The sequence below is a fragment of the Lichtheimia ornata genome (assembly GCF_029851405.1).
Source record: "Lichtheimia ornata isolate CBS 291.66 chromosome Unknown scaffold00001, whole genome shotgun sequence".
Lineage (NCBI taxonomy): Eukaryota > Fungi > Mucoromycota > Mucoromycetes > Mucorales > Lichtheimiaceae > Lichtheimia > Lichtheimia ornata.
Window position 1 is genome coordinate 263778 of NW_026695321.1, and position 25515 is coordinate 289292.

At 43.9% G+C, this 25515-nt stretch overlaps 13 protein-coding genes across 13 annotated transcripts; 8 read left to right on the forward strand and 5 right to left on the reverse strand.

Moving 5' to 3' along the window:
• Positions 1-71: 71 nt before the first annotated feature.
• O0I10_000094 (uncharacterized protein) lies at positions 72-1001 on the forward strand (the record flags this gene model as incomplete). The annotated part of the gene is made up of 1 exon (XM_058480209.1): positions 72-1001. The coding sequence occupies one exon, from the start codon at positions 72-74 to the stop codon at positions 999-1001; it is 930 nt and encodes a 309-aa protein (XP_058348732.1).
• Positions 1002-1526: 525 nt separating this feature from the next.
• Positions 1527-3374, forward strand: O0I10_000095 (uncharacterized protein; the record flags this gene model as incomplete). The annotated part of the gene is made up of 5 exons (XM_058480210.1): positions 1527-1580; positions 1683-1844; positions 1911-1946; positions 2043-2405; positions 2472-3374. 5 exons carry the CDS (start codon positions 1527-1529, stop codon positions 3372-3374), a joined length of 1518 nt encoding a protein of 505 aa, XP_058348733.1.
• A 205-nt stretch (positions 3375-3579) lies between these two features.
• On the reverse strand, positions 3580-4626 carry O0I10_000096 (uncharacterized protein; the record flags this gene model as incomplete). The annotated part of the gene is made up of 6 exons (XM_058480211.1): positions 3580-3812; positions 3873-4031; positions 4119-4272; positions 4346-4396; positions 4462-4490; positions 4551-4626. 6 exons carry the CDS (start codon positions 4624-4626, stop codon positions 3580-3582), a joined length of 702 nt encoding a protein of 233 aa, XP_058348734.1.
• Positions 4627-5112: 486 nt separating this feature from the next.
• Positions 5113-6862, reverse strand: O0I10_000097 (uncharacterized protein; the record flags this gene model as incomplete). The annotated part of the gene is made up of 9 exons (XM_058480212.1): positions 5113-5447; positions 5504-5629; positions 5689-5766; positions 5822-6135; positions 6190-6276; positions 6339-6446; positions 6504-6521; positions 6621-6708; positions 6784-6862. 9 exons carry the CDS (start codon positions 6860-6862, stop codon positions 5113-5115), a joined length of 1233 nt encoding a protein of 410 aa, XP_058348735.1.
• Positions 6863-8017: 1155 nt separating this feature from the next.
• Positions 8018-9741, forward strand: O0I10_000098 (uncharacterized protein; the record flags this gene model as incomplete). The annotated part of the gene is made up of 6 exons (XM_058480213.1): positions 8018-8216; positions 8288-8351; positions 8415-8584; positions 8649-8840; positions 8936-9442; positions 9497-9741. 6 exons carry the CDS (start codon positions 8018-8020, stop codon positions 9739-9741), a joined length of 1377 nt encoding a protein of 458 aa, XP_058348736.1.
• Positions 9742-10423: 682 nt separating this feature from the next.
• On the forward strand, positions 10424-12739 carry O0I10_000099 (uncharacterized protein; the record flags this gene model as incomplete). Its single annotated transcript, XM_058480214.1, has 5 exons — positions 10424-10611; positions 10686-10799; positions 10883-11013; positions 11095-11152; positions 11221-12739. The coding sequence occupies 5 exons, from the start codon at positions 10424-10426 to the stop codon at positions 12737-12739; spliced, it is 2010 nt and encodes a 669-aa protein (XP_058348737.1).
• Positions 12740-13934: 1195 nt separating this feature from the next.
• On the forward strand, positions 13935-15503 carry O0I10_000100 (uncharacterized protein; the record flags this gene model as incomplete). Its single annotated transcript, XM_058480215.1, has 7 exons — positions 13935-14149; positions 14206-14302; positions 14376-14475; positions 14531-14561; positions 14614-14873; positions 14938-15280; positions 15338-15503. The coding sequence occupies 7 exons, from the start codon at positions 13935-13937 to the stop codon at positions 15501-15503; spliced, it is 1212 nt and encodes a 403-aa protein (XP_058348738.1).
• Positions 15504-15613: 110 nt separating this feature from the next.
• On the reverse strand, positions 15614-16105 carry O0I10_000101 (uncharacterized protein; the record flags this gene model as incomplete). Its single annotated transcript, XM_058480216.1, has 3 exons — positions 15614-15790; positions 15849-15971; positions 16043-16105. The coding sequence occupies 3 exons, from the start codon at positions 16103-16105 to the stop codon at positions 15614-15616; spliced, it is 363 nt and encodes a 120-aa protein (XP_058348739.1).
• A 257-nt stretch (positions 16106-16362) lies between these two features.
• On the reverse strand, positions 16363-16896 carry O0I10_000102 (uncharacterized protein; the record flags this gene model as incomplete). Its single annotated transcript, XM_058480217.1, has 1 exon — positions 16363-16896. One exon carries the CDS (start codon positions 16894-16896, stop codon positions 16363-16365), a length of 534 nt encoding a protein of 177 aa, XP_058348740.1.
• Positions 16897-17468: 572 nt separating this feature from the next.
• Positions 17469-18461, forward strand: O0I10_000103 (uncharacterized protein; the record flags this gene model as incomplete). The annotated part of the gene is made up of 2 exons (XM_058480218.1): positions 17469-17535; positions 17605-18461. The coding sequence occupies 2 exons, from the start codon at positions 17469-17471 to the stop codon at positions 18459-18461; spliced, it is 924 nt and encodes a 307-aa protein (XP_058348741.1).
• A 135-nt stretch (positions 18462-18596) lies between these two features.
• O0I10_000104 (uncharacterized protein) lies at positions 18597-19598 on the reverse strand (the record flags this gene model as incomplete). Its single annotated transcript, XM_058480219.1, has 2 exons — positions 18597-19477; positions 19547-19598. 2 exons carry the CDS (start codon positions 19596-19598, stop codon positions 18597-18599), a joined length of 933 nt encoding a protein of 310 aa, XP_058348742.1.
• Positions 19599-20422: 824 nt separating this feature from the next.
• Positions 20423-22506, forward strand: O0I10_000105 (uncharacterized protein; the record flags this gene model as incomplete). Its single annotated transcript, XM_058480220.1, has 2 exons — positions 20423-21122; positions 21182-22506. 2 exons carry the CDS (start codon positions 20423-20425, stop codon positions 22504-22506), a joined length of 2025 nt encoding a protein of 674 aa, XP_058348743.1.
• A 237-nt stretch (positions 22507-22743) lies between these two features.
• On the forward strand, positions 22744-23553 carry O0I10_000106 (uncharacterized protein; the record flags this gene model as incomplete). The annotated part of the gene is made up of 5 exons (XM_058480221.1): positions 22744-22842; positions 22918-22935; positions 22994-23113; positions 23213-23333; positions 23420-23553. 5 exons carry the CDS (start codon positions 22744-22746, stop codon positions 23551-23553), a joined length of 492 nt encoding a protein of 163 aa, XP_058348744.1.
• Positions 23554-25515: the final 1962 nt, after the last annotated feature.

Sequence of the window (25515 nt, forward strand, 5' to 3'; positions counted from 1 at the left end):
TTCTTTGTTGAAGGCTTTGTTGTTACTCCGGCACTTTCCTTGTTGACACCACCACTACCAAAGTTGTACACATGGCCACCAAACCAGCCTTATACCAGTTCCCAAAGCTCTTTCGTCGTCTTACGAATCAAAAGCAACATGCCACGAAGCATTTTATTGATCTACGTGAAAAAAAGTCGCATCGCTTGGAAAGTGGATCGGTTATCATTCAAGGACTCAAAATGCTAAGAGAGCTACGAGACGATCAGTTCAAAATGCGTTCTATTGTTGTCACTGCCGAGAAGGAACCTCATAGCGAGAGTGATATCAAGCATCCAGCGATTGATGTGCTACGCAACCCTGATGCTTTTCCTGCAAAATCATACTATGTGTGCGACGTGGACTTGACAAGGCGTATCCTGGGAACGGCGTCGCGACCCAATCGACATGAGATTTTTGGTGAAGTGGAACTCAAGCATCATACCATTCCAAAGGACATCGATCGAATGCTTATATTCAACCATGTCAACGATCCTGGCAACCTTGGGAATCTTGTGCGTACCGGTTGTGCTCTCGGATGGAATGCCGGATTAATCACCACAGGGACATGTGATATGTATAATGACAAGACTGTACGTGCATCCCGAGGAATGACAATGCGATGGCCACACAAGCTTGTACCGATCCCTGAACTTATCGACTATCTCAAAGCTCATAACATGGTACCTGTGGTAGCGGATATGTTACGATCTTCAGCATCCGATTTATGGTCTCCGAATCCACACGCCGGCAAACCAACATTAGGATCAGGTCTCTGGTTTTGGAATTTCAAGGATAAACCAAGAGAGCTACCTCGTAGACCCGCTTTGATCTTGAGCTCGGAGCACAACGGTGTCCAGGGCTTGGATGATGAATTACGGGTATCCATTCCAATGGCAACCGGTGTCGAATCTCTCAACGTGTCTGTTGCAGGTAGCTTAATTATGCAAGAATACAATAGACTACTACTAGAGCAACAATAAAACGATGTATACTATGAAAAGGATGAAGGGGACAGAAACAGCAAACAGTGCATGTGTATGTGGTGCATAATGAGCCAGTCAAAAGAAAGAATTAAAGGGGTCAAGGTTACTGCTAAAAATAGACCATGAGCGGCTTGACTTGCTATTTATATGCCTTATGCTCAGAACGACCCTTTTCTCTCTCTCTCCATCCTCGCTGTTGACAATAATTTTAGCAACTCTGATCTCTCGCTCATTCTTTCTTTAAGCAAACTCGAACAAAAAGGTAAAATGATCGTTTTCTTTATTACAATGTAAAGGAAGCGAGAAAAAAAGAAGGGACAACATCATGACACACATAAACGCTGTGCATTATATACACACATGGATGCATAGAAATACACATATACAAAGTCACCCACGTCGTGCATTTGTCTCTCTCTTTCTTTCTTTTCTCCCTCTCTTGTTTGTCAACCACGAGCTCATTGGTTGCTTTCTTTTTTGTATATCAGTACCATATCGACCTCTTCTTCTGTTATATAATCAATGGGTCGCAAAAAAATTAAAATCCAACCCATCCAAGACGACCGAAACCGACAGGTGTGTGTTGTGTGTGTGCTGGATATTGTGTTTTTCTTACTTGGAACAACAACCCCCACGCTGGTCAAGTTTGCAACAAGATAAAGCTAACAAGCAACATAGGTCACTTTTTTGAAGCGCAAGTATGGTTTAATGAAGAAGGCATATGAGCTCAGCGTGTTATGCAACTGCGACATTGGTTTGATCATATTCAACAACTCCAATAACAAGCTCGTGCAGTACGCGAGTAAGGATATGGATAAGGTGTTGCTACGCTACACGGAGGTAAGACGCACGAGATATGCAAGATGGCGACTCGTCAACGGTAATACTAAGCCGAGCAACCAATAGTATCAAGAGCCTCATGAAAGTAAAAACAATTCGGATGTAAGTGTTTGAAGATACGTGTATATAAGATGGTAGAAAAAACTCATCATTAGTACGGGTTTAATCCTATTACCCCTGTCATCCCCACTTTGATAGTTTATGGATGCAAGCAATGATCATACCAAAGACGCGGATCCTTCTGATCAAGACGAAGCCGATGATACCGAATACATGTCGCAACCACCACCACAGCAGCAATCCATGTCACCAATGATCATGTCAAATGCTCCTCCTGTTGGGCAACGGCAACCACCCATGATGGCACCACCGCCACCACCACATCCTCAACAACAGCAACAGCAACATGCATACCAACAACAAGCGAGGGAACAACACCATCCTCAGGCCCAGAGTTATGGTGCATACGCGATGGGCCATGTGAACAGCTCAGCATCACCACCATTTGTGTATCCAACCAGCAATGGTTCACCATACACCAGCCACGGCATGATGCCTTCTGTAAGTTTGTTATAGCGGGATTTCATTTTCAGCGATGATCCTCACGCGGCCTTATGCTTCCTTTAGGCTGTTCAATCCACATCTATGGCACAACATCACCAGCCGCAGCCTCATGTTAATACGTATCTCGCTTCAAGGTCACAACCAGGATCTCTGTATGCTCAACAACCTCAACATCCACAGCATTCACCCATGATGATGCATCAGCAACAACCACAACAACAGCCTCCACCACATCCACAACAGCCAACTGTAGCGTCAACAAATCATCACCCTCGCCCTTCATTATCTCCACAACCAGCACCGCTTAATAATGCAATGAGGACAACAACATCAGTAGACCATGCAGCAATACAACCACCATCACAACAACAGCAACAACAACAGCAAACACCACCGCCACCAGCACCACCGGCTACTGCAGGATTTGTTGCACCTTCATCTCAAGTACGATCGTCACCTCTTGTAAATGATAAGAAACCACACAATTTGCGTGTTCAAATACCAAACGAGGATTCATCCACATCATCGACTGCTTCAAATCATGGTAGTACCACAGCAGCTACGAGTAATGGTATGACAGCAGCACGAGCAGCAACACCGCATATGAGACAAGGAAAAGGAGCATCTTCTCCAACATCTGCACTACCATCTCAATTTGCCCAAAACTTGCCATCACCATTTTCCATCTATCCAGAATTCCTACAGCAAAACGAGTTGCCCAGCCCACTCAATTTTTCAGCAACGCCCACTACATCCAGTGCTTTTCATTGGCCTGCTGCATCATCAGCTTCATCAGGTGGTCAACAAGTCATGTCATCAGCACGAATGCCTACTACAGGTGATTATCGACCCTCTCCACTAGCCAATAGTCATCCGATGACCGCATCTTCCCATCAAAAACGACCCGATCCAAGCGATGCTGAGAACCAACGACTCAAAAAGATAAAGCTTGAAGCTGCTGTATGAATATCGTAGGAACAAAATGTATCCATGTATCTCAACGCCATCCATCATCCCACCACCATTCATGCAAACATTGACATCACTCTTTCATATTGTTCATGCAACCACCACCACCCCTTCATCCTATATACACATTCACTCACTCACTCACATGCTCAAACTTTTTTCTTTGTAATTTGATTCGAAATACACAACAACATGAGGAAATTTATGCGGCTTTTCGATGCTGAATTGAGGATGAAGATGATGATGATAAGGATGTATAAGCTGTGGTCGACCAGGTGGCTGGATTAGGAACGGGGGTAGAGTTGACAGGCGTATCGACGACCGGAGGAACAACACCATCGGATGGTAATGTATCACTTTTGCGTTCAAAGAAACCAACTGCAGACCGGAAAAGACCTTTCTTTTGATGAGATGGAATGTCATCCACCACGTTTTCTAATAAAGACCACGTTAAACCCACCATCCTTTCATCGTATCCATTGTCCGTTCCTTTACCTGTCATTGGCAATGCATTGTCATTGGCACTGAGGCTGATGAAATAGGTGAATGGGATAAGCCAAACGCAGATACCAAAGAAGGCAGCGATATCCATAAAGGGTCGATAATGCGTTGTAAAGTATTGGAACCATAAAAAGTGATCGACAAATACAAGCACTATCATGGATGAAACAATGAATACCTTCCCAACACCATCATCCTCATCATCCCCCTTTGTAATCCATCCTCCTCACGCATACTTACCACAGCTAGCAATGAAGGGTAAACTCGTCAAGCTGATAAATGGAAATGTCTTGAGGTTCATGGTATAGACGCCGTGACAAAAGATTGAAAAAGCCAAAAGCAAGAATGGTAATCGATCCACGATCCATAAGAGTACATGTATCGCAATGACGGTCTATGATGATGATAGGTATCTTGTGTGTTGGAAGGAGATCATCTCACACTCTCAGGCACGACGCCATACTTACTCCAGTCATTGTCTTGATCACTTTACGCGTATATACAGTATACTCCTCGACCTATACATGTGTGCTTTGTGAGATGTTGCTCATCGATTTGCTTCGAGTGGGAAGGGCGATCGTACCAATTCAGCCAAGTAGTATAGACCACATGCTACAAGACAACCCGCACTGTTAGCATTCGATCAGTGTTCCCAATGCGACTTGGTATTACCTAAACTAAGAACAACAAAGCAGAATCCCAAAACGACGGCGCCATATGCCACAAGATGCAAGAACGACAATGCCATGATGAAGGAGCGGTGGCAGCAACAAGGAAACACGGTCGGTGCGGCAACGAGTGCCTAAAATAGTACACCATTATCCAACTCAGATCAATGCACTTTTTGGAATTGCCTGTTCCAGAAGATCATTTGCGCCAGCATCAGCAAGGAGGGGGGATGTCTTAAATGAAGCCAACATCGGTCCATGGAATTGTTTACATCAAACAAGGAGTAAGTTCATCATACAATGAAGATCAACGTGTTAACCCCTCCTCCTCCTCGTTTGCCATAGCAACAAGAACACTTGGTAGTATCGACGATATGTATGTTGGTGAAGCTCGTTTGACTTTGCATTATTATGACAGGCCAACTACTACTATAGAACCCTCAATCATCATTGAATGGCAGGTAGTTACTAAGATATATAAACGAAAAGGATAATAAAGATACATATGATGCTATGTAAAGATAAACAAGGCAAGGTGATGGTGGTGGGAAGAAATACTATAACTACTATACGGGCAGCACCTTTTCGTGGTGAACAATCAATAATTGGATCAATGCCATTCCCTCATTTACGCGTTTCATATACATTGCTGCGTTAGCAATGGCTTCTTGTTGGGACCCAGACATCGCATTCGAATCACTGCCATCATGAATAAGGTTGGGTGCAAATACGACGGCGATATTGTGTGCTGTCATCCGGTTCTTGTCAGCATGCTGCACTACTCGAACAAGGAACCGTACAAGGTAAACCAGCAAGTTGCGTTGATAAGGTCTGTTGTTGTATTCTTGTTGAAGACTCTCTTTCACCCGCTTAAGCACATCATCGGGACACGTCTCAGGCTCTGTAATGAAACATAGGTTAAGATGCGCCGATTCACCTCATTTGTTGGGTTGTTACCTGGTAGCTTTCCAAGATCCGTACATAATTGTGATGGAATAAGAGGGTCGGGAAGCTCTTTGAGGAACACCTTGAGCAATGAAGCAGCCACGTTGATATCATGTTGTGTAAGATCCACCTTTTCACCTAGATTGATAATCGATAAGCACACCCTACCCACTATACAACAATGATGGTAAATGTACCTCGATTGAATGCCTTCTTGACACGTGACAACTCTTCACTGGCGGGTGATTTTCGGAACAAGCCTTCCTTATCCATTCCTATCAAGAATGTCAATACTTGGAAATGAAGTAGGAGATCGCACTGTTTTCTTACCTCGAGCCTCCAAATGATCCACAATTTGGCGCACAATACTTGGTACATAGGTATCTTTCTCGGTATCAGCAGCGTTATCCAGCTGTGCAAGATGTTCAGGCGTCAAACCAAAAGCCTTGGAGGGTAAAGGTCTATGCACAGGATCGATCACACCTAATTTTTGCGAAGATCCCCAACCAGCAGAAGGCGCAATAGGTGGTAGATTGGTGTCATAGTCGATGACCTGCCTTGGGATAAACTTGGATGACAAGCGTACTGCACCAAATAGCTCCTGCAAGGATGAAAGGTAATGCAGCTTGCGAGCAAACTTCGGACTACAACAACCATTAGTTTCTCTCTACTATGTTTCATTTCACATTGCTTCTTACCTAGTGATGCGATTGGCGAGGTCAAAAATGATACGATAAGTGCGTGTCAAATGTACGACGTATAAGGCCTTGAGGTTCTTTTTGTATCTTGATGATGATAATGCCATGTCAGTGACTTTTCAATCCATCCTCTTTTTTATCCAACGTACTTGCGATCCAGCGCTCGGTATGCACGCAAGAGCCACATCCATGGAGGGCGATACTTTGCAGGCGAAGAAAAGAAGACCAAGACATAGTCGTTTTCCACAAACTCATCCCTAGTTACCTATTGTGAGTTCCATCATCGATTCGGAGGTATAATATAATAAACTTACAGGCGCGTCAAAATGAAACTACAGAGTAGGAGATGGAGGCGCGTGAGCACATGTGTACATATAGATGTGTGTGTGCTACAGTGCTTTATGCATATTGTCTGTGCACGGCGAACTTACGCTAGGATAAGGTCATAGTCGATTGAGTTCGGATCAGGTAAGTTGCATGCGTTCAAAACAAGAATCGGACGACTATCGCTATCGAGGCCTTTATATGAAATACAAATGAGAAGGGTGCAATGCCAAGACAATGGGAAAACAAGAGATGGGAGAGACATCTTACCAGCCTCGTAAATAATGTTGAAAGCGGAAATGCCTTTGAATTCGGGACTCTGTTGGGACAATGATAGAGGCCTTGACATTGGGAGTGTGTTTGTGTATAGCAAAGGGAAGGAGGGGTGTGTGTGTGGGTGTGTGTGCTTGTAAAGAAGGACAATGACCCAGAAAATCAAAGATCCCAAAATTAGTTATCTCGGCTACTGGGTGGATCGACCTGGTGATCCAATGCATGCTATTCAACATGTTACATATAAAGAGAGTTGCATCTGCTGAGACAAAGTGTATGGACCCTGAGATGATTTGCATGGTAATGCTGGTGGCGGTGGTACACGTGCAAGGATAATTCGCTTCAGGGGTACAACAACGACCATCCATCATCCAAGACATACGACGTCGGTCATATGCGTCCATTCCTTTGGTAAATTCAGCTCCGGGAACAAGCGTGAGAGTCCAAAAGATATCCTTCATTCCTCCTTTCCGCCATATACCGCGATATCCTTGATAAAGGGACATGCATGGGAACCATGAATACAATGAACACAGGTTGCAGTCTCATTATGATACCAAGCATCAGCTATAAATTGCTTCTTTGTGGAGATACGTAGAGGAGTACGTAAACGCAACATTGATCTTATGCAGCAATCATCAACAACAAACAACAGCCGCATCATTCATATCATTCTCCTGCATCGTTTTCGGTACAAACAACACACATCGTCCTTGCATTAGGTAAACAATACATGTCTCCTTATCTGTATTATGGTGTAGCACATTCAGCCAGTAACGGTAAGGCTCTTTCCTTGCATTGCTTTTCTTTTACTCACATTGCACACAAAAGACGGAGCAAAAGCTTGAAATTCCCCGACGATCACTTTCAGTACTCTCCACAAACATGCATCACAAATAGCAGGTTGTATCTATTGATCCTAAAGGTGTATATGGGACATTTTTGCACGTGCGAATAAAGGATCGACTTAGATGTCCTTGGTGGGAATATAGGCAACAAACAGCAACTGTCAAATGTGTATGTGACATGTCCATGGGAAAAGAAATGATACGAAAGCGTGAGTGTGGGGAAAGAAACGAGCGGACGACTCATGTCATGTGTTCAAGCCTTTACTGTTGTAGGATGACAGATCGTACATGCAGAGCTTGTTGTGCGTCAAATATAAATTACTTTTACCACGACCTCCTGCCAAGGACATCACACACACTTTTCTTTCTCTTTCACTCCAAAAATGGGCATCAAAGACATATGGGAGAACAAGGTGCTCGCACGTATCGTACCTCCAAAGACTGCCGACGATAATAATGAAGGCCCATCCGAAAGCTACTTTATCCCTGGCGCGTTGGTTACCACACTTTTCTTCCTATGGGGTTTCAGTTACGGTCTCCTCGATACACTTAACAAGCACTTTCAAAATGTCCTTGGTATCAGTAAGTGGCATCTTATATGGAAACCCACCGTTTTTAAGGAGACTGATGACCCGCTTTTATTCTTATTAAAGGCACCACACAAACTACGTACATGCAGGTCGCCTATTTTGGTGCCTATTTTGTCATCAGCCCAATGTAAGCATGTGCTGCCATATGTACGTCATTCAGCTTTTGTATTGATTTGGGTCTCATGCATAGTGCTGGATTGATCTTACGGCGAATCGGTTATAAGAAAACGATCATATTGGGTCTCTTGTTATATGTTTTGGGTGCGCTATGCTTCTACCCCTCGGCCACAAACCGTGTTTATGGTGGGTTTGTGGGATCACTCTTTACGATTGCTTCAGGTCTTGCCATGCTCGAAAATTGTAAGTATGCATGTTTGCCAATAACGAGTGGATGATGCTCATTTTCTTTATTACTACGCTACAGGTGCAAATAGCTACATCACCATCATCGGATCACGAAGATGGGCACCGCTCCGTATCACTATCTCGCAAGCTTTCAACGGCCTTGGCACTACCATCTCGCCTGTGGTTGCATCCTACGCATTCTTTGGTGGTAATGAAAGTGCAACTGGTAACCTTGATTCAGTCAAATGGACGTATGTTGGTGTTGGATGTGGTAAGCTATATGCCTTGATACTACTCAAGAGGGGTGTATATGTGTGATCGATCATCATGATGAGCTTACCTATAAATTTTTTTTTTGTTTGGCAGCTGTTTTTGTGATTGCTATCATTTTCTGCTTTGCACGTATCCCTGAATTCGATGAAGAAGCTCAAATGGAGGCTGAAGCTAATGCAACCGGTGAGGAGGTCAAGCGTGCATCGTTGGCATCTCCACACTTATGGCTTGGTGCGATCACCCAATTCGTGTACACTGGCAACCAAGTGGGAATTGCATCCATGTTTATCTATTATGCAACTATCGTTGGCGGCAAATCCGATTCTTTTTCATCTGTGCTATTGGCGTTAGGACAAATGTGCTTTACTATCGGTCGTTTTATTGGTGCAGCACTTATGCGATGGTTCAAGGCCGAGCATTTGCTAGCAGCTTACGCTGTTGCTGCAATCATCACCACCATTTGCACCATTACGATCAACACACCCGACACCACTTATACCCTTATGATCATTCTATTTTTTGAAAGCATCATGTTCCCCACCAACTTTGCATTGGCCACCAAAGATCTTGGACGTAATTACAAATATGGTGCACCTCTATGTAAGTTGCAGCTTGCCATCCTCTTCTTTCTATTACTAACATGATGTATTATAGTGGTTATGGGCGTTGCTGGTGGTGCCTTGTTCCCTACATTGATGGCCTTGCTAAAGGATAATCGTAGTATCCATATTTCATTTGTGTTGCCGCTGGTCGGATTCGTCATGGAGTTTGTATACGGTCTCTGGGGATCTAAATGGGTTTGGTATGCTAAGGACACCAAACACGACGCTGAAGAGGCGTCATCGTCATCCATGGGATTGGATAAGCCTACAGCGGTGGAACATGTGCAGCAGCAGTGAACATGTTTTTACCTAGTAGATTAGTCGTCGTACCATCACACTATTTTTTTTCCTTGTCATTTTTCTGTTTCACCATCTTGCTTTCATCTTAGTGTAACTATAATCCCTTTTACTTTGCGTTTGTGGGGAAAGGGAAACGAGCTGGTTCTTCTGTTTATCCAAATTGAAGGACAATCAGCCATCTAAAAGCTCCCTTTCCTTATTGGTTTCCCCTTTGTGTAATATATAAATGATAACAAAGAATATCAGGTTATTTCGATTGTGTGATAAGAAGTGACAGCTGGATGATGACATAAACTTTGCACTGGGCTCTGAGATCCTTGCAGTGTGCGTGTGAACAGGCAAGGAGGCTGGTTATTGATGTAATGAACGTAATTGGGCATCGCCCGCCAAACTGATTTTGGTGAAACAAAGCTGCATTGAGTTTTTGGGATTCCCACAAGGAAATCATTGATGTGACACTGCCAACCACAAAAAGGGAAAAGTCGGAAACAAAAGCGTCGCCGGGATTATGCGATAGCTCGTACGTGGGGTAACTCGGTCAAGGGCCGAGCGTGTGTAGTAGTATGTAACGTGGAAAGATGCGGGGTAGGATGGGCAATATAAAAGAAAGGTACCAATTCCAAATCCCAATAGCAATTTCTTATCTCTTTTCCAACGACCTTTTATACATAGAATAGCCATGGTGAACATCCCAACGGCTCCATCGGAAGCGTACGACAACTATTTTGTACAGCCTCTCGCACCTATTGGTGGTAGTCTTGTTGGATCATTCTTTGTTGGATTGATTCCACTCATCCTAGTGCTGATTCTTTTGGGTGTTTTAAGAATGCCTGCCCATTATGCTTCATTTTTATCTTTGGTTGTATGGTATGTGTCCCACGCTGTCAACATGCATAGGGTACCCCTTTTTTCTCATACACAGTGATTTTGTCCTCTTTTAGTATCTTGATTGCAATCTTTGGATGGCACATGCCTGCACAGCAAGCATTCTCTGCTATTGCCAATGGCATCGTATTTGCAAATTGGCCCATTATGTGGATCGTCGTAAACGCCATGTAAGAGCCTTGCTGACTTTTTATTATTGCATGTACATACATCATCTAGGTTTGTGGAAATCTAACCTTGATTCACATGATAGGTGGATCTATAATATCGCCGTACGATCAGGCATCTTTAAGCTTTTCCGAAGATGGATGCTCACAAATACCCCTGCCGATAAGCGTGTGTTTTTAATCCTCATTGCATATAGCTTCTCAGCTGTGCTGGAAGGTGAGTTGCTTTTTTTCTCTTCTCGATGCATGTTGCACAAGCGGGACGAAACTTTGGATTGACCCGATGTCCTGGATTTAGGTGTTGCTGGCTTTGGTACTCCTGGAGCTATTTGTTCAGCCCTCCTTGTCTCATTAGGGTAATTTTCTCCTCCTGCATTTTCCTCCAATCAGCGTACTCGTGTCTCATTTCACGTATCTCTGTTAGCTACAAGCCGTTGGATGCATTGACTTTTACGCTCTTGTTCGACACGATCCCTGTGGCATTTGGTGCATTGGGCATCCCCATCACCACTCTTGGAAGCTTGACCGAAATCGATCCCATGAAGATCTCTGCCATGCTGGGTCGCCAATTGCCTTTGTTCAGTCTGTTCCTGCCAACTTATGCGATGGTGCTTTATGCTGGTCCACGTGCTGGTTTCCTTGAATGCTGGCCACTTACATTGATAGCTGGTCTATCATTTTCTGTTATCCAAGGCATCTTTGCCAATTTGGTCGGCCCCGAGTTGCCAGATTTGCTTTCAGGTCTCGTATCCATGTTGGCTATCATCGTATTTGTGCGATTCTGGAAACCACCTTTTCGTGAAGAATATCGAGCCATAATGGTTGCTGATCCCGATGATGCTCCTGCTGGTACAGCTGCTGCAACTGACTATGGAGCAACAACAACAACAACCACTCCACCTAAGAAGACCCTTTTGGATCGTGCTCAATTCTGGAAGAAAACGGAAGCCAATGACTTCGTTGTCACCACCATCAGCCGCACTGAACAAGTACCGAAACGATCCTTGCTTTCGACTTTGCAATTTTGGCGCAAACCTGCACAAGATGATGATGATGATACTTCAAGTACTCAATCCAACAACAACAACATGCCAAATGATCATGATGACATGCGTGATCCCAACCGTGACATGGATGAGGAGATGGGTCAAGTCCCCAGCAAGCCCGTATCTACTGCCGTTGTCAAGCCAACGATTTACGAGACCATGTTGGCGTGGAGTCCATGGATATTGATTGTGATCCTTGTCATTATTTGGACCTTTGCGGACATTTCACAATATGGAGAACAAAGCGTCCAATTTCCTCATTTGCATGATCGTGTATGGTTGACCTTATACAGCAAGCCTTATGATGCCGTTTGGGATTTCCAACCATTGGCCACTGGTACAGCCATTCTTATTGCCGGTCTTTTATTTGACGTGATTGTATTGATCAACGGCTCCTCGCCATGGATTATTTGGTACGCCCTTATTGATACGGTCAAGCAGCTCTTTTTTGCCGATTTGACAGTGTCGTTGATTATGGCTTTTGCATACCTTTACAATTACTCGGGCATTGTCTACACCGTGGGTCTTACGCTTTCCCAAGTGGGTCGTGCTTTCCCCTTCTTATCAGCATGGATTGGTTGGATCGGTTGTTTCCTCACAGGCAGTGATACATCGGCTAATTCGCTGTTTGGCAACTTGCAAGTTGTTGCTGCTCGTGAAATTGGCTTGTCGAAAATCTTGATGGCAGCAACCAATACCGCTGGTGCAGTAACGGCTAAGCTCATCTCACCACAAACCCTCAGCACTGGTGTATCGACCATTGGCATGCGAGGCAAGGAAGGCGTTGTCTTACGTCGCACCATTATCCATTCCATCCTGTTTGTATGCCTTGTTGGTGCGCTTACTTGCTTTGAGCAGTACGTCATTCCAGGCATTATCCCACCAGGCGATGATTAATGTCACTATCACTACCACTACTATAACCCCTATCTCCTGCTTTTCCACCTCCTTCTTTATCCATAATTCTTCACTTGCCATATATACTTTGTCCTATATATAATACGTTTGAATTACATTGTACATACCCACAAAATAAAGCAACAACAATCCTTTGTCAACAGTTACATAAGCGTGTAGACAAATGGTGGGGTAAGCAGTTACACCAGATCTAATGTGGGGAGCACATGACCTAGATTGGGTTGTGATAAGTGCACCATATTTCTGGAGTATTACAAAGATGCGCTTGTGTCAAATGTACCCGCTATTACTGTCCATGGGAAAATCTCAAATGGTGGATGCGGAAATGTTTATCGTCTTGTTTGTTGATAGCCGACAACAACAACAACCTTATATCCAACGTGATCTGCAACGAGACTTGATAACATATTCACGTCAGTGTGGAGTCTAAACAATGACGCATGTCAGTTGCAGCGATGTGCTTGGCGCTCATGGTGGAAGGAGAGGGTGAAAAAAGGGGTGAAAGGCCACCCACATCACGTAACACAAATCCCGAGTAACTTGGACAGTAAACAGAACATGTATCGAACCTCATTTTTCAATCGACAACGATATTACATGTAATGATGGAAGCAATAATGAAACCCGTGGGTGCAAAAAGGGTGTTCATTTACCGAGGGACAACATGATTATGCGGGGATCTTGACTCCTTTTCTAAAAGTTAACGTTTCCAAGGTGGCGGGCCAGGAGTGGTGTTGAACAACTTGCTGTGTAATCTCATCCACATGCAATCCCGGCTCTTTTTCGTAGAATGACAATGGGGGCGTACAGCATCATTGTAATGGATATCTAAGCCGAGTGTTCTTTGTGTATCACCCAACAATGCTATTACCGCCGCGGTATGGATAACCATGGAACAACATCGTTGTTGCTCAGCCGCATACATAGCGAATGTCATCTCCTGAAAGAAGAAAATGGCCAACGGCAACTAGCCCCTTAAGCCCACCATACGTGAGGGACGTTATTTTTGCATGAGGATCGCTTAGACCGGTTGTGCTGTGCAAGCTGCAGCCTCTTCTCCTTACGATATGCTTGATGCACGAGTTGCCATCCCCCTTGACTTATTCCACATCCACACCTTTTTTCTTCTGTTCTCGCTCTTTTTACTTTTTGTATCCTTGTACATTTTAAAAACATGAAGGCGACCAATGTAATTTTGTTGCTTGGGTGTGCTTTAGCATGGTGCAGTGCCGACGATTCCTTTGAAGACTCTCTGGGGGATGATACATCCGTTACCAGGGAAGCTAGAAGAATTGAAGAATGCCCAACATTGTCAGACTTCGAACGAGCCACTAGTGTACATAAATTAAGACCTAAAGACATCGAAGTCGTCGCTGCTATTGGTGACAGGTAAATCACTAAAGCCATTTTTTATTGATCAAGTCCTTATGGTTTGCGTTTCTTAGCCTGTCATCGGCTGTAGCAGCCATCAATATCCAAACAGACTACCTAACACCAGAGCAATTTAAGCAATACCGAGGTCTCAGTTTTGACATGGGTGGTGTAAGTGGATCACTTTTTCTCTTCTTTATGATGATCAACCACAACATCTTTATTCAAACTTATGATTTTATAGGACGAAGACGCAATCACGATTCCCAACTTTCTAGAACACTACACACGTGAGCCCTTGATTGGGCCCTCAGTAGGTGTACGAGATGTCCCTATTTCAGAAGGTAGTAGGAATTTTACCCATCTTAAGCTCTCCGCATACTTATGCTTTATGTATAGAAACGTTCTTCGCTTATGATGCCCAACAAGTGTAAGCCTTTTGTCATCACAAGCATGCATGGAAATATTGATCCATATGATAGGAGCGAGATTGACAGGCTTAATGCAGCAATACCAGCAGCGACATCTTACAACTTTACTCAACAAGCCGAGTACCTTATTGAACGCATTGGCAAAAACACAGCTATGGCTACGAAATGGAAGCTTATCACCGTTTTTATGGGACTCAATGACTTGTCAGCTTCATGTCTACCGGGTTACTCGTTTCTTGAATACAGGCAACGTATGGAGAAAGGCATTGAACTTCTTAAGCAGAACATCGATTATGCCATCATCAGCGTAGGTGAGTAAATAAACCATTAATTAGCAAGGGAATACAAGGTCGCTCATCTTTTACATATGCATAGTGGGCCTCCTTCACTCTGAGCAAATGCAAGATGTCACCAACAAAAATCCTACGTACCGCAAGCATTTCAAAGACGAAAAAATGGACGTGCAAACCTTCGAATGTATATGCTGCCACCACCCAATCTCGGGTACCAAATTGCTCCCACAGCCCTTGGCCGGTTTACTTGATATGGCTGTAGCCCCCTTAGGCAAACAACAGATCGCTAGAAACGTCGAGTTGTATGACAGAGAGCTTAGACGCCTTGTAATGGAACAAGCGAATCGTAATGCGGATGCCACAACGACCGTTGTTTATCAACCATTCAATATTGACATTAATTCGGTGCCTGTCGAGGCCATTAGGTAAAGGATAAAGCATCCCATAATGACCTCACGCTGACGTATGTATGTAATCCATAGCAATTTGGATGGTTTCCATCCCAACAAGATTGGTCAAGAGTATATGGCCAAAGCATACTGGAACCAGCTTTTCTTACCCAGCAACAAGAAAAAGCAAAATCTTCAATTCAATGAAGAGTTACCATTATATTGCCCAACCGGCAATGATTATATCCAAACTATGTAGCTAGACACGTAACTTCTATTATGTTTAATGCAAGAAAATGTATACTGAAATCCATGGAAAGTAATGAGGAGGCATAGGTATATAAATCACAAGGGGATGTGTTGTTTCTTCTAAGCATCTTTGAAGGGAGATGATGAGCCTAGATAAGTGTTGATCATGCTTGGTGGCGTATTAATCAATTTGCCCTTGATCGTATCCTTGCCAAGCTCCTTGTGAGCTGCCCATCGATGACAACCGCCAAATGCAAAATAGTAGTCGTTACCCTTGTACTGCACGTGATGCACATCCTAATAGCACATTATTAGCTTTCCGCAGCTCATAGTAGTTGTGCAACCTTGTACTTACAATGGGCGTCAAATCATCCTTGTTTTCTTCGGTCTGCAAAGCCTTCTTCATATTATCAACTTTGTTGCGATCCAAAATAGATGGGATGGGTCTGTTGATGGCTGACATGGGAATATCGTACACCTATTAATTGGAAAGGGAAGGGTGTCAGTTTAGCTACGACGCCTTATCGCTTGATCAAATATAGTACTCACCTCTTGGACGGCGTTGCCATGAATTGAAAAGTTGTCAACAGATTCCTTGTTTTGAGTTGCCATTCTGTGAAAGAGACGTCTTGATAGCATGAAAAAGAGAAGAGACGTAGAAAGCACGGGCCTTTTATATATAAACCTGCCAAGTCGGGATTCCAAATGGCCATGACGTTATGCAAGGTTTGTCAGCATGGTGTATAGCCAATCATTGGCAATTATCGATGAGCTTCCTATTGTCGATTGGGTTCCACATCATTTGTCAGATTGTGATGATTGGATTACATAGCATGGATGATGGGCGATCGCTTTATTTGAGTACCAATCTACGTCTCGACTAGCAAGCTACGTAAACCAGCAAGAGCCTTTTTGCCGTCATTGGTGCTGATGATACCCAAGATAAGCACCGTGATCGATTGGTCACCCAACAAGTACACCTTGGTTTCTTGTCCTTCAAATACATGTTGAATGGCTTCGTAAAGTGATTGGAAACGATCCGCTTGGCCATAAGGATCACCACCCTTGGTAAGCTTGTCAAAAAACTCGTCTATGCTCTTTGTCTTTTCTGTAACACGCTCATCGATCCAGCCAAGTTCCACCAGTTGTTGTACAGAAGGCAACGTATTGCTGCTCCAATCAGCACTGACCCATTCGAATGGTGCATCGGTTTCGGATACGAGAGAGAGATCCTTCGATCGAGCGGTGATCTGGTCGCGCGCAGCCATCAAGGCTGGAAACTGGGTAGCGGATTCTCCAGCATGGGAAGTATTTTGTTGCGTGTTTTGCTGTTGTTCACTTGGTGGTGGGTTGATTGTCTTGTTGTTGAGCATGGCGAGGTAATCGGCGTCTTCTTTTTCCATGGTGCGCAAAGTGTTGAAAGTGTAACGCGAGAAAGAGGTAACTCGTAACCGAAATCAATCATGCAGCTTCTTTGTTTTCTCAGCCCTATCTAGTCATGTGATTGTATGTACTCACCCATCCCTTTATGCATTGTATCCTTGTGCCATTCAATAAACGTCGTGGTCGTTGTTGGGTTGATTCTTCAAAAAGTCTTCATTGTGGTGTTGATCTATGACGTTGATATGATTACTGCTTGCACATGGACCACTTTTTCAATTATTGCATCCCATACGCAGCAACTCGACAGAGCAAATGACTATGTTGTCATGGAAACGACCTTTGAAGAATAAGGTTGGTGTTTTCGGCAAGTCATCAACACCTCTGTGTGGTTCCCGCTTTTGTTACAGCACTGGTTTTCATTGTGCCTTAACCCCTACCTCAGCAAGGTAAGTGTTTGCTGCTATCCTTTCTTGTCTCTATGACTCATGACGCCTCTTCTCCTTTGCCATTCCCTCTCTCATTGGATCCCTTCAACATAATACGACGTGTCATACACTTCAACTGTCAACCATGGCTCTAATGTCGACAACAGATGGATGCGTATTATCTCTTTGCTTCGAGCGTTGCCGCCCTTGCAGCTCGTGTATGCACCCACCCCAGTATGTAACAATAATCGCTGCTCATTTATTACGAACGACAGGCTAAAAGTTGAGCACTACTATTACTAGTCGATACTATCAAGACGCGATTGCAAGTGAGGAGCACCATTAACGACCATGGATTGGCAAGTCTCAAACAAGTCATTGTCGAGCCTTCAGCGTCTCATCAGCCAGCTGCAGTGGTGCGATCGTTGTATCGAGGACTACCAGTGACATTGCTATTTTCAGTGCCTGCGCTTTCAGTATACTTGACGTGTTACGAGACGACGAAAGCATACCTTCACCAGCACGGGGGACAACGTGGATATCTTGCGCAAGACGGGATGCTCAATCATCTTGCTTCAGGATGTGCAGCTGAAGTGGCTGCTGGTACGCTGTTTACACCCATGGAAGTGATCAAGAACCGGTTACAGACACAAAAGACACAATCAGCGGCATCGATGGCTCGCCAGATTTGGAAAACGGAAGGCATTCCCGGATTTTTCAGAGGTTATTGGATGGGTCTGGCTGTGTTCGTACCCCACACAATGACCTATTTCGCCGCTTATGAAGAATGCAAGATGGCATACGCACGTTACTTTTATGACAAGAACAGCCGAAGCGAGAATACCGATGCAGCTCATTTACCATTGAATGCTTATCTATTATGCTCTGGTGTGGCAAGCGCTATTGGCATCACTCTATCAACACCCCTCGATATCGTCAAAACACGATGGCAGATTTCAGCAGCAGAACAAGGTGCCGAATTTCGACAGGGACCCTTGGTTATTGTCAAGCACATGTGGCAACGAGAGGGTAAATGGCGTGCTTTTACAAGAGGCTTGGTTGCTCGAATTGCTTGGGGTATTCCTACTACAGCTATCAGCATGACTGTATTTGAAGCACTCAAAGATTGGAGGTCAAACAAGCGACAAGAAGAACAGTAGATGGACTATATAGAAAAAAAAGAGTGGCTGGTCTCATTCATTATAAAATGCGATTTATATATTTTGAAAAGGGTTTTATTACTATGGTCTACAAGAGAGAGAGAGAGAGAGAGAGAAGAGGAGGAGAGTAAAGGTTTAGAAAAAGGTGGCAATAGTCAATGCAATCGACACAACGGAGATGCCCATAGTGACAGGTACAACATTGGAGCCTAAGGAAGCAACCGAAGCTTGAAGGGATGCTTGAGAGCTGGATGCACTACCTTTAGCTGAGGCTGACATCATGTGCAAAGTATTGGAAGCAACACCAGAGGATGATCCACTTGCTGTTGCCATGGAGGAAGCAGAGCCGGTTGCTGATGATGCACCCTTCTTGGTAGTGCCAGCAGAGACAACAGCATGGTTAACACCTGCTGGATTGCCATTGGGTAATCGTGCACCACCTTCAGGTCGCATATCTTCCACATCTACATTCTTTTGCTTGGCGTTGCCAGTAGTCTCATCATCTTCATCCTCTTCATCCACGTTCTTTTGCTTAGACTTGTCAGTATCCTCGTCCTCAGTGTTCTTCTTTTTCTTGATTTCTTCTTCCTCTTCTTCTTCTTCCTCATCCTCCTTGCCAACGTTTAGTTTTTTGGCGGTCTTCTCCTCGTCTTCGTCATCTTCCGTTTCCATAGCTTCATCGGATGCTTCAGCAGGTGGAGGACCGTAAGCAACTTCAGTGTACATGACCACCTCTGTGGTGGTAGTCACCTCCTCATCTTCATCCTCACCCTCTGTTTCTTCTTCTTCTTCTTCCTCATCCTCGCTAACTTTTTGGTGCTTGGTTTCCTTTTGGTTTGTGCCATCTGGAACAGGTACAGTGACAACTTCAACATCATCGTCTTCTTGATCAGCAGGAGCAACATCCTGTTTTCCATCAGCTTTCATGGCACTATCATCCATCATTTTGTGCTTGTGGTGATGGTTGCTTAAAGCAATGTCACGATGTTGCTGCTCATGTGGTTCAGCTGCATGTGCTGTATAAAAGAATTTTGGCATGTGAGATCATCGATACATGAAGGGATGCACCGGTGTAGTTTACATACCCATAGCTGCTGTCAAAGCAAGTAAAGCAATATAGACGTTTGTAGAACGCATCGTAAGTCGATACACTAAGAAAGATAGCTGCGAGTGATATGAAAAGTTAGCTCTGACATTTGCATCGTGGTGTATCGCTTAAATACCAGCTCCACCTTTGGGCATTGCCAGCTATTTGAATTACAACGCTGTGAGCAAACACTCTGGTCCATTTTTCAAAAACCACAACGCACCATAGCAAGAACGTGGTTATCTTTTTCGATCATCCTATTATAACAACGGGAAAAATATCGTTTGCTATCGAAAGGTAAAAGCCCTATAATGTGGCAGGGGGAGGGTGATGTCTCGTGAGATCACAGCATCACATAGGAGAGTGTTTTAATTCCGCACACCATGGCTCAGCATGCGCCTTAAATCTCAATTTTGCAGAGGAATGCATGCGTAATCATATACAATGTGTCTTTGACAATAGCATACGGTCATTTTGAATTGTACCGACACATAACGCGTGCCTATTTTATCATCTAAAAGATCATCATCACTCATAGCATGCTTGCCCCGAACATGTGACAAAACCGGCCAATTGGGACATACACAAATGCCAACTACGGCATATTGGTGTGGTTTTATTATGCGCAATATCCCCGCCGTTTTATAGCTATGAGAGTGGGTCAATGCAAATAGCATGGCTTGTGCGACAATCACAAGAGCAAGGGGATGCACTCCCTTGACATAGATCTTTATGCGGTGAAAAATCCTGGGAACATGTACATTGATTGGCTGTCTACTTTAGCTTGCACAAAAATGACACCACCACATTCCAACACTTTATCATTCAAAGTACTTCTTTTTCATTTCTCGCTTGTTGGGTGACACATATTGTTATGATCGACACGCCTCGTTGTCAACTCCGTAACGCTACAGCCATACAAACATCAACCCACGTTTCAAATAAGCAAAACACGATCGTCGATGATACCAAAATACTGCATGATCTTGTGCAACAACAACTTAAAGTGCTCAATCGTCGTGCAATGGCGTTAGCAACCAATGCACTATTTGAGGAAGCATTGCATGATGCCACTCAAATGAAGCAAATTGCATCTTATGCTCCATCAGGCTACCTGTGTGCAGCCCAAATATTTACTATGCAGGGCCGTCAACTTGCAGCCATCCATGAATGCAACAAAGGACTCCAAACAGTGTCGTTGGCGGATCCTTTGTACGACCAGCTACAGGTGATCAAATCAGAAGCTGAATCAAGGCAGGACACATGCATCGACTTTATTACCGAGTTGCCGCTGGATATTATCGATAACATCGCGACACGGTTTTTTCCACAAGTCATTCGTTCCTATGATACGGCAAGTCCATATTTGAATGTTTCTCGAAATTGGCGAGATAGGCTGTGTGCATGTGTCGAATTGAGATTTTCGCTGACAGCATTCGACGCCTCCAGTGAAACGTTTCATGCACTCGAATCTTACGCGCCCTTTATTAAGGGCCTCACTTTATCCTACGATGGCTTACATTACCTACAACTATTACCAATCTTCACCATGCTTCGATCTTTCACTGCCGTTTGTACGTGGTTTCCTTTCAAAATCTTGGTGCATGGATGCTAATCATAAGAGTGATTATAGGTCAATCATGTTTCGATGTTGATTTATTGCTTGAAGCTCTTGGCCATGTTGGCAACAATCTCAAAGAACTCAGCATAGAATCCAGCAGCGGTGAAACATCGCTTGCTTTGGGTGAGGTCTTTCGTATATGTCCGAATCTCACCACGTTGCATTGCCAAACCATCAACATGGACATGTCAGCAGCTAAACGTACCTACCCGAAAATGGCGAAACTATCATTAGCACGTATATTTCCTTCCATGGATCAAACTATAATCCAAGACCTATTTTCTCGATTACCCGCACTCCACGTGTTTAGTATTGATCAAGTAGCTGATCCACGCGCATTGCTTCTTGTCCCAACCCTTTGTCCAACGGTCAAAGTGCTCTTGCATGATACCCCTTTGTCGATCCTACCACAGCGGTCTGATGCTTCCAACCATCGATGCTTCATCAAGCCTGGATTACAGAAACTGTGTATTGATGGATCTAAGCTCGACACAAATGACTTTTTCGCCATGCTCGAAAACAACAATGATACATTACAAGAATTACGTTATTGGCATCGGGCATTATCTCAACCACAGCAGCAGCAGTTAATGCGCCATCGTACTACCACCACTACCAGTTTTTCGGATGGCATCATGACACCATTGTTATCTCAACTCAAGCATTTGACCACATTCTTTTGCGAACTTGAAGATCGCCGATCTCAATATATAGCTACATGCGTCTTGGAGCGTGCACCTCAACTCGAACACGTATCCATCAAGAACAACTTTATTGACACGACTTGGAATGGCGCTATCTTTGATGCACTTATTGCCTTGAAGCATCTACATACACTCGAACTCAGCATGCGGCGTATCAACGATGATGCTTTACAACGCTTTGCCGACCGACATTGTGGAAGGGCCGAAAGGGGTGCAACATTAAGACATATTTCACTGGGAGCATTTTATGGTCTTTGTGATGAAACACTGTACAAGGTTGCATGTATCCCTTCGCTCGAATCGATCTCCATTGAGAGTAAGGTGGTGGAAAAGATGAGTACGTTAATCACATGGATGGAGCTTTTAGGACAAGGATGTGCATCTTTGAAGCAGGTGCGCTTTGCAGGAACAACAACAGCCAATGACCAAATCCTTTGTCACATGCATTACATGCAAAGTGTTGAACGTGTAGTTTTGAGCAACTTACCCCACATCACTGATGCTGGTATCATGGCATTACTTGCATGTCCACGATTACGGCACATTCATATTGAGAATTGTTCTAGAATTAGTTATGAAGTATTAAGCGTATTGCAGGAAAAGGCGCACATTTCAAGCGTACATGTCAAATAGCAAGCTTGTGTAACAATGGTAATAAAGAGATGCTTGTTTATTCAAAGAGTAAAGAGAGAGAAGCTAGCCTTCTTATGCTCACAAGGAGGGGCCCATGATTGCATCAAAGATTTGTCGTACCAGCACCGCCCTGGTGAAACAGAGTATCCAGGTCCAAGCATGGTCGGAAAATTATAGCCATTTCAAGAGGTCAAGTGTTCACCCCTTTAAGTTGCTCTTTTCTGCTTTCTTGTTGCCATGGCACCATCACCAACAGGACCACCTCCAAAAGGACCACCTCCAAAAGGACCACCTCCATCAACCGACTTTCGAAACGCCACCATTGAGAATCATTGGGTACAGGGATCAGCGACCAATTACTACTGTGCACCAATGAAGCCGCTCACACAAATGCTCCCTCATCTATAATAGAACGATCCACCCGATGCAGTACGTTTCCTTTGCTTGTCACTCTTTCTTTATGAGACGCTAATAGATCCATGCCTAGATTTTCAAAAAGAGAGAAGCCACAGCTACAGACGATGCCAACAACAGCAACAACCATGACCGCGAGAGTATTGCACAAGCTATGCGATCCATCCTTAGTCAATGTGAACCATGCTTCACGGTGAGTAACATCTAGGGAGGATGATTGGCAACATATAATAGCTTCCTCCTATTTCGTCAAGGGGGGTTGTTCATCTGACATGTATTGTTTACCTTCTAGGCAGGTCCCAACAAGCGGATATTCCAGGATACTCAGGGACGCATCAATGGGATGTTGGACGAGCTGGATAAGAATGAGATCCCTGATCGTGTAGTTCAATCATTAAGCGAGTTTAGCCAAGGTAATGTTATTTGGATTTGGATGTGTGTGCGTGTGTGATGATACAATATCCATGTTGACAACTTTCTTTGTGTATGTGTGTGAAAGCATTACAAGACAAGGATTGGGAAAAGAGCTTGGAAATTCATACACGATTGATGACAACTGAATACGACAAACATGGGAATTGGCTCATTGGTCTCAAACGTCTGGTGGATCTTGCTCAAAAGGCATCAGCATAGAGATAGCTACCACGTTACAATCACCTTCATCGTCGTACGTAATACTTTGACAACACCACCAACCCATCATTCGAATACATCATATACAGCATTACACGTAATATGGATCGATGCAATTCGTATTTCCCCCTTTTTTTCAATGATCAGCTTGATGGGATGGGATGAACGGAAATACAGAGGATAAACAACAGCAGAATGCCGATCAATATGGATATGCCTGCATGCAGTATTTTTGGATCGGAGACGGACTTTTTGGGGTGATTGGTTAAAGAGAGAGAGAGAGAGAGGAAAAGGCAGGGGACGTGCGCATGCACTGGTTGTTCTTTTACCGTTGTCTTTTTGTATACATGGAGGAACTTGGATTTATGCATATACGCCAATGAACCCGACGACGACTGACCCCCCACTATACCAATAAAATGAAGGATACATACTCCAAAGTACAAAATGCCTCAATTGTTTTGAAGATCATGTGCGAGATTTATGCTGTATGAGTGGTTGAGAATACCAGGCGGGGATGGGGACTGACTTTGACATTGTGCGATGATTGCCCTACCACCACCAACGCACACACACACGCCCACGCACGGAACTATCCGACTCCCCCGATTGGGGTCCTCTATTTCTTTTTTCGGTTGTTCCTTTTTCCTTAACATGGCCAAAAGATAGAGGCAACTTGTGGATAAGATAATAAAAAATGCTGCTAAAGCACGGTATAAACAATCAAAGCCATTGTTGCATATTATGCATTTCGCTTTTTCTGTGTTTGAACTAAACAAGGGGAGAAGGGCATAGCATGTTTGATATTTTCACTCGGGAAGCAGGGTCATTCTCTCTCTCCTCCCCCCACCACACCACCCCGATAACAAACACACATACATACACGCATCCATGCTGATCCTTATCCTCGTTGTTGTTGATGTTGATCTTTATCCTTCCATGCTTATGAATTTAAAGGGATACGCGTAAACAGTACTCGGCAAGGGCAAGCAGATACAAGGAGACTCGGCAATGAGGGGGTTTATGTGTGCCGTGTTTGTTGATTTTTGCATCACGGTATGCATCACGTCAGCACAAGGTTTCGGAAGCGGTGCATCTCAGTGCATGATCCACAATTTTATCTGCCTGTTTCCTTTTGTGGACCCAAAATCTTACGACAACCCCAAAGGTACACATACACGCATCTTTATCGAACACTCTTTATGAATGGCGGTGTGAGGTATTTATTAAAAGATGAAACATGAAAATGAGTGATTGGGTCTACAGGTGCCAAGCCATGGAAGGAAGGAGAAGGAATGTCAAGGAAAGCATTCAGTTCACTACTGTGAAGATCATCATAAGATGGTGGAAAGCAAATAAAAATGTGTGTGTGTGTGTGTGTGTGTACATGCAAAAAGGAATGGAGGCACAACCATAGAGAGAGAGAATCCTCGACCATAGAAAGCTGTATGTTGGAAACGAAAGCAAGGGATTAGGTGGATAACTCGCGTATACAGATTCCATCATGATGCCTCTGCTACTACTGCAGAGTGTAGATGATGATGTTGTTGTTGTCCCCAGAAAGAGAAAGAAGGATGTTGTATGTTGTGATGAGCGAGAGGAATGATGCAATGGATGATGTTACTTTTTCGTTGCGGCGTTGAATGATGTGTGTACGGAAGAAGATGTGAATGATAAAAGGGTATATATATAGCGTCATGTCGTACGGGATCGATGCCAATCATTTCATGGAAGAACAGGGCAGTGCTCTATAACGATATAGTATATGCGTGTTAATAACGAATGAAGAAAAAAACATGCGTTTTTGCTTACTTGTCATATGGTTTTTTGAACCACATACAGCACAAGTGCGTTGTATCTTTGATGGGCGGGCATGTTGAGCTGTCACATAGAATTGGGGATGATGATAGACCATGGTTGTAATGATGTCGTTAACAAGAAAAGAGGTCATTGTGTGATTGT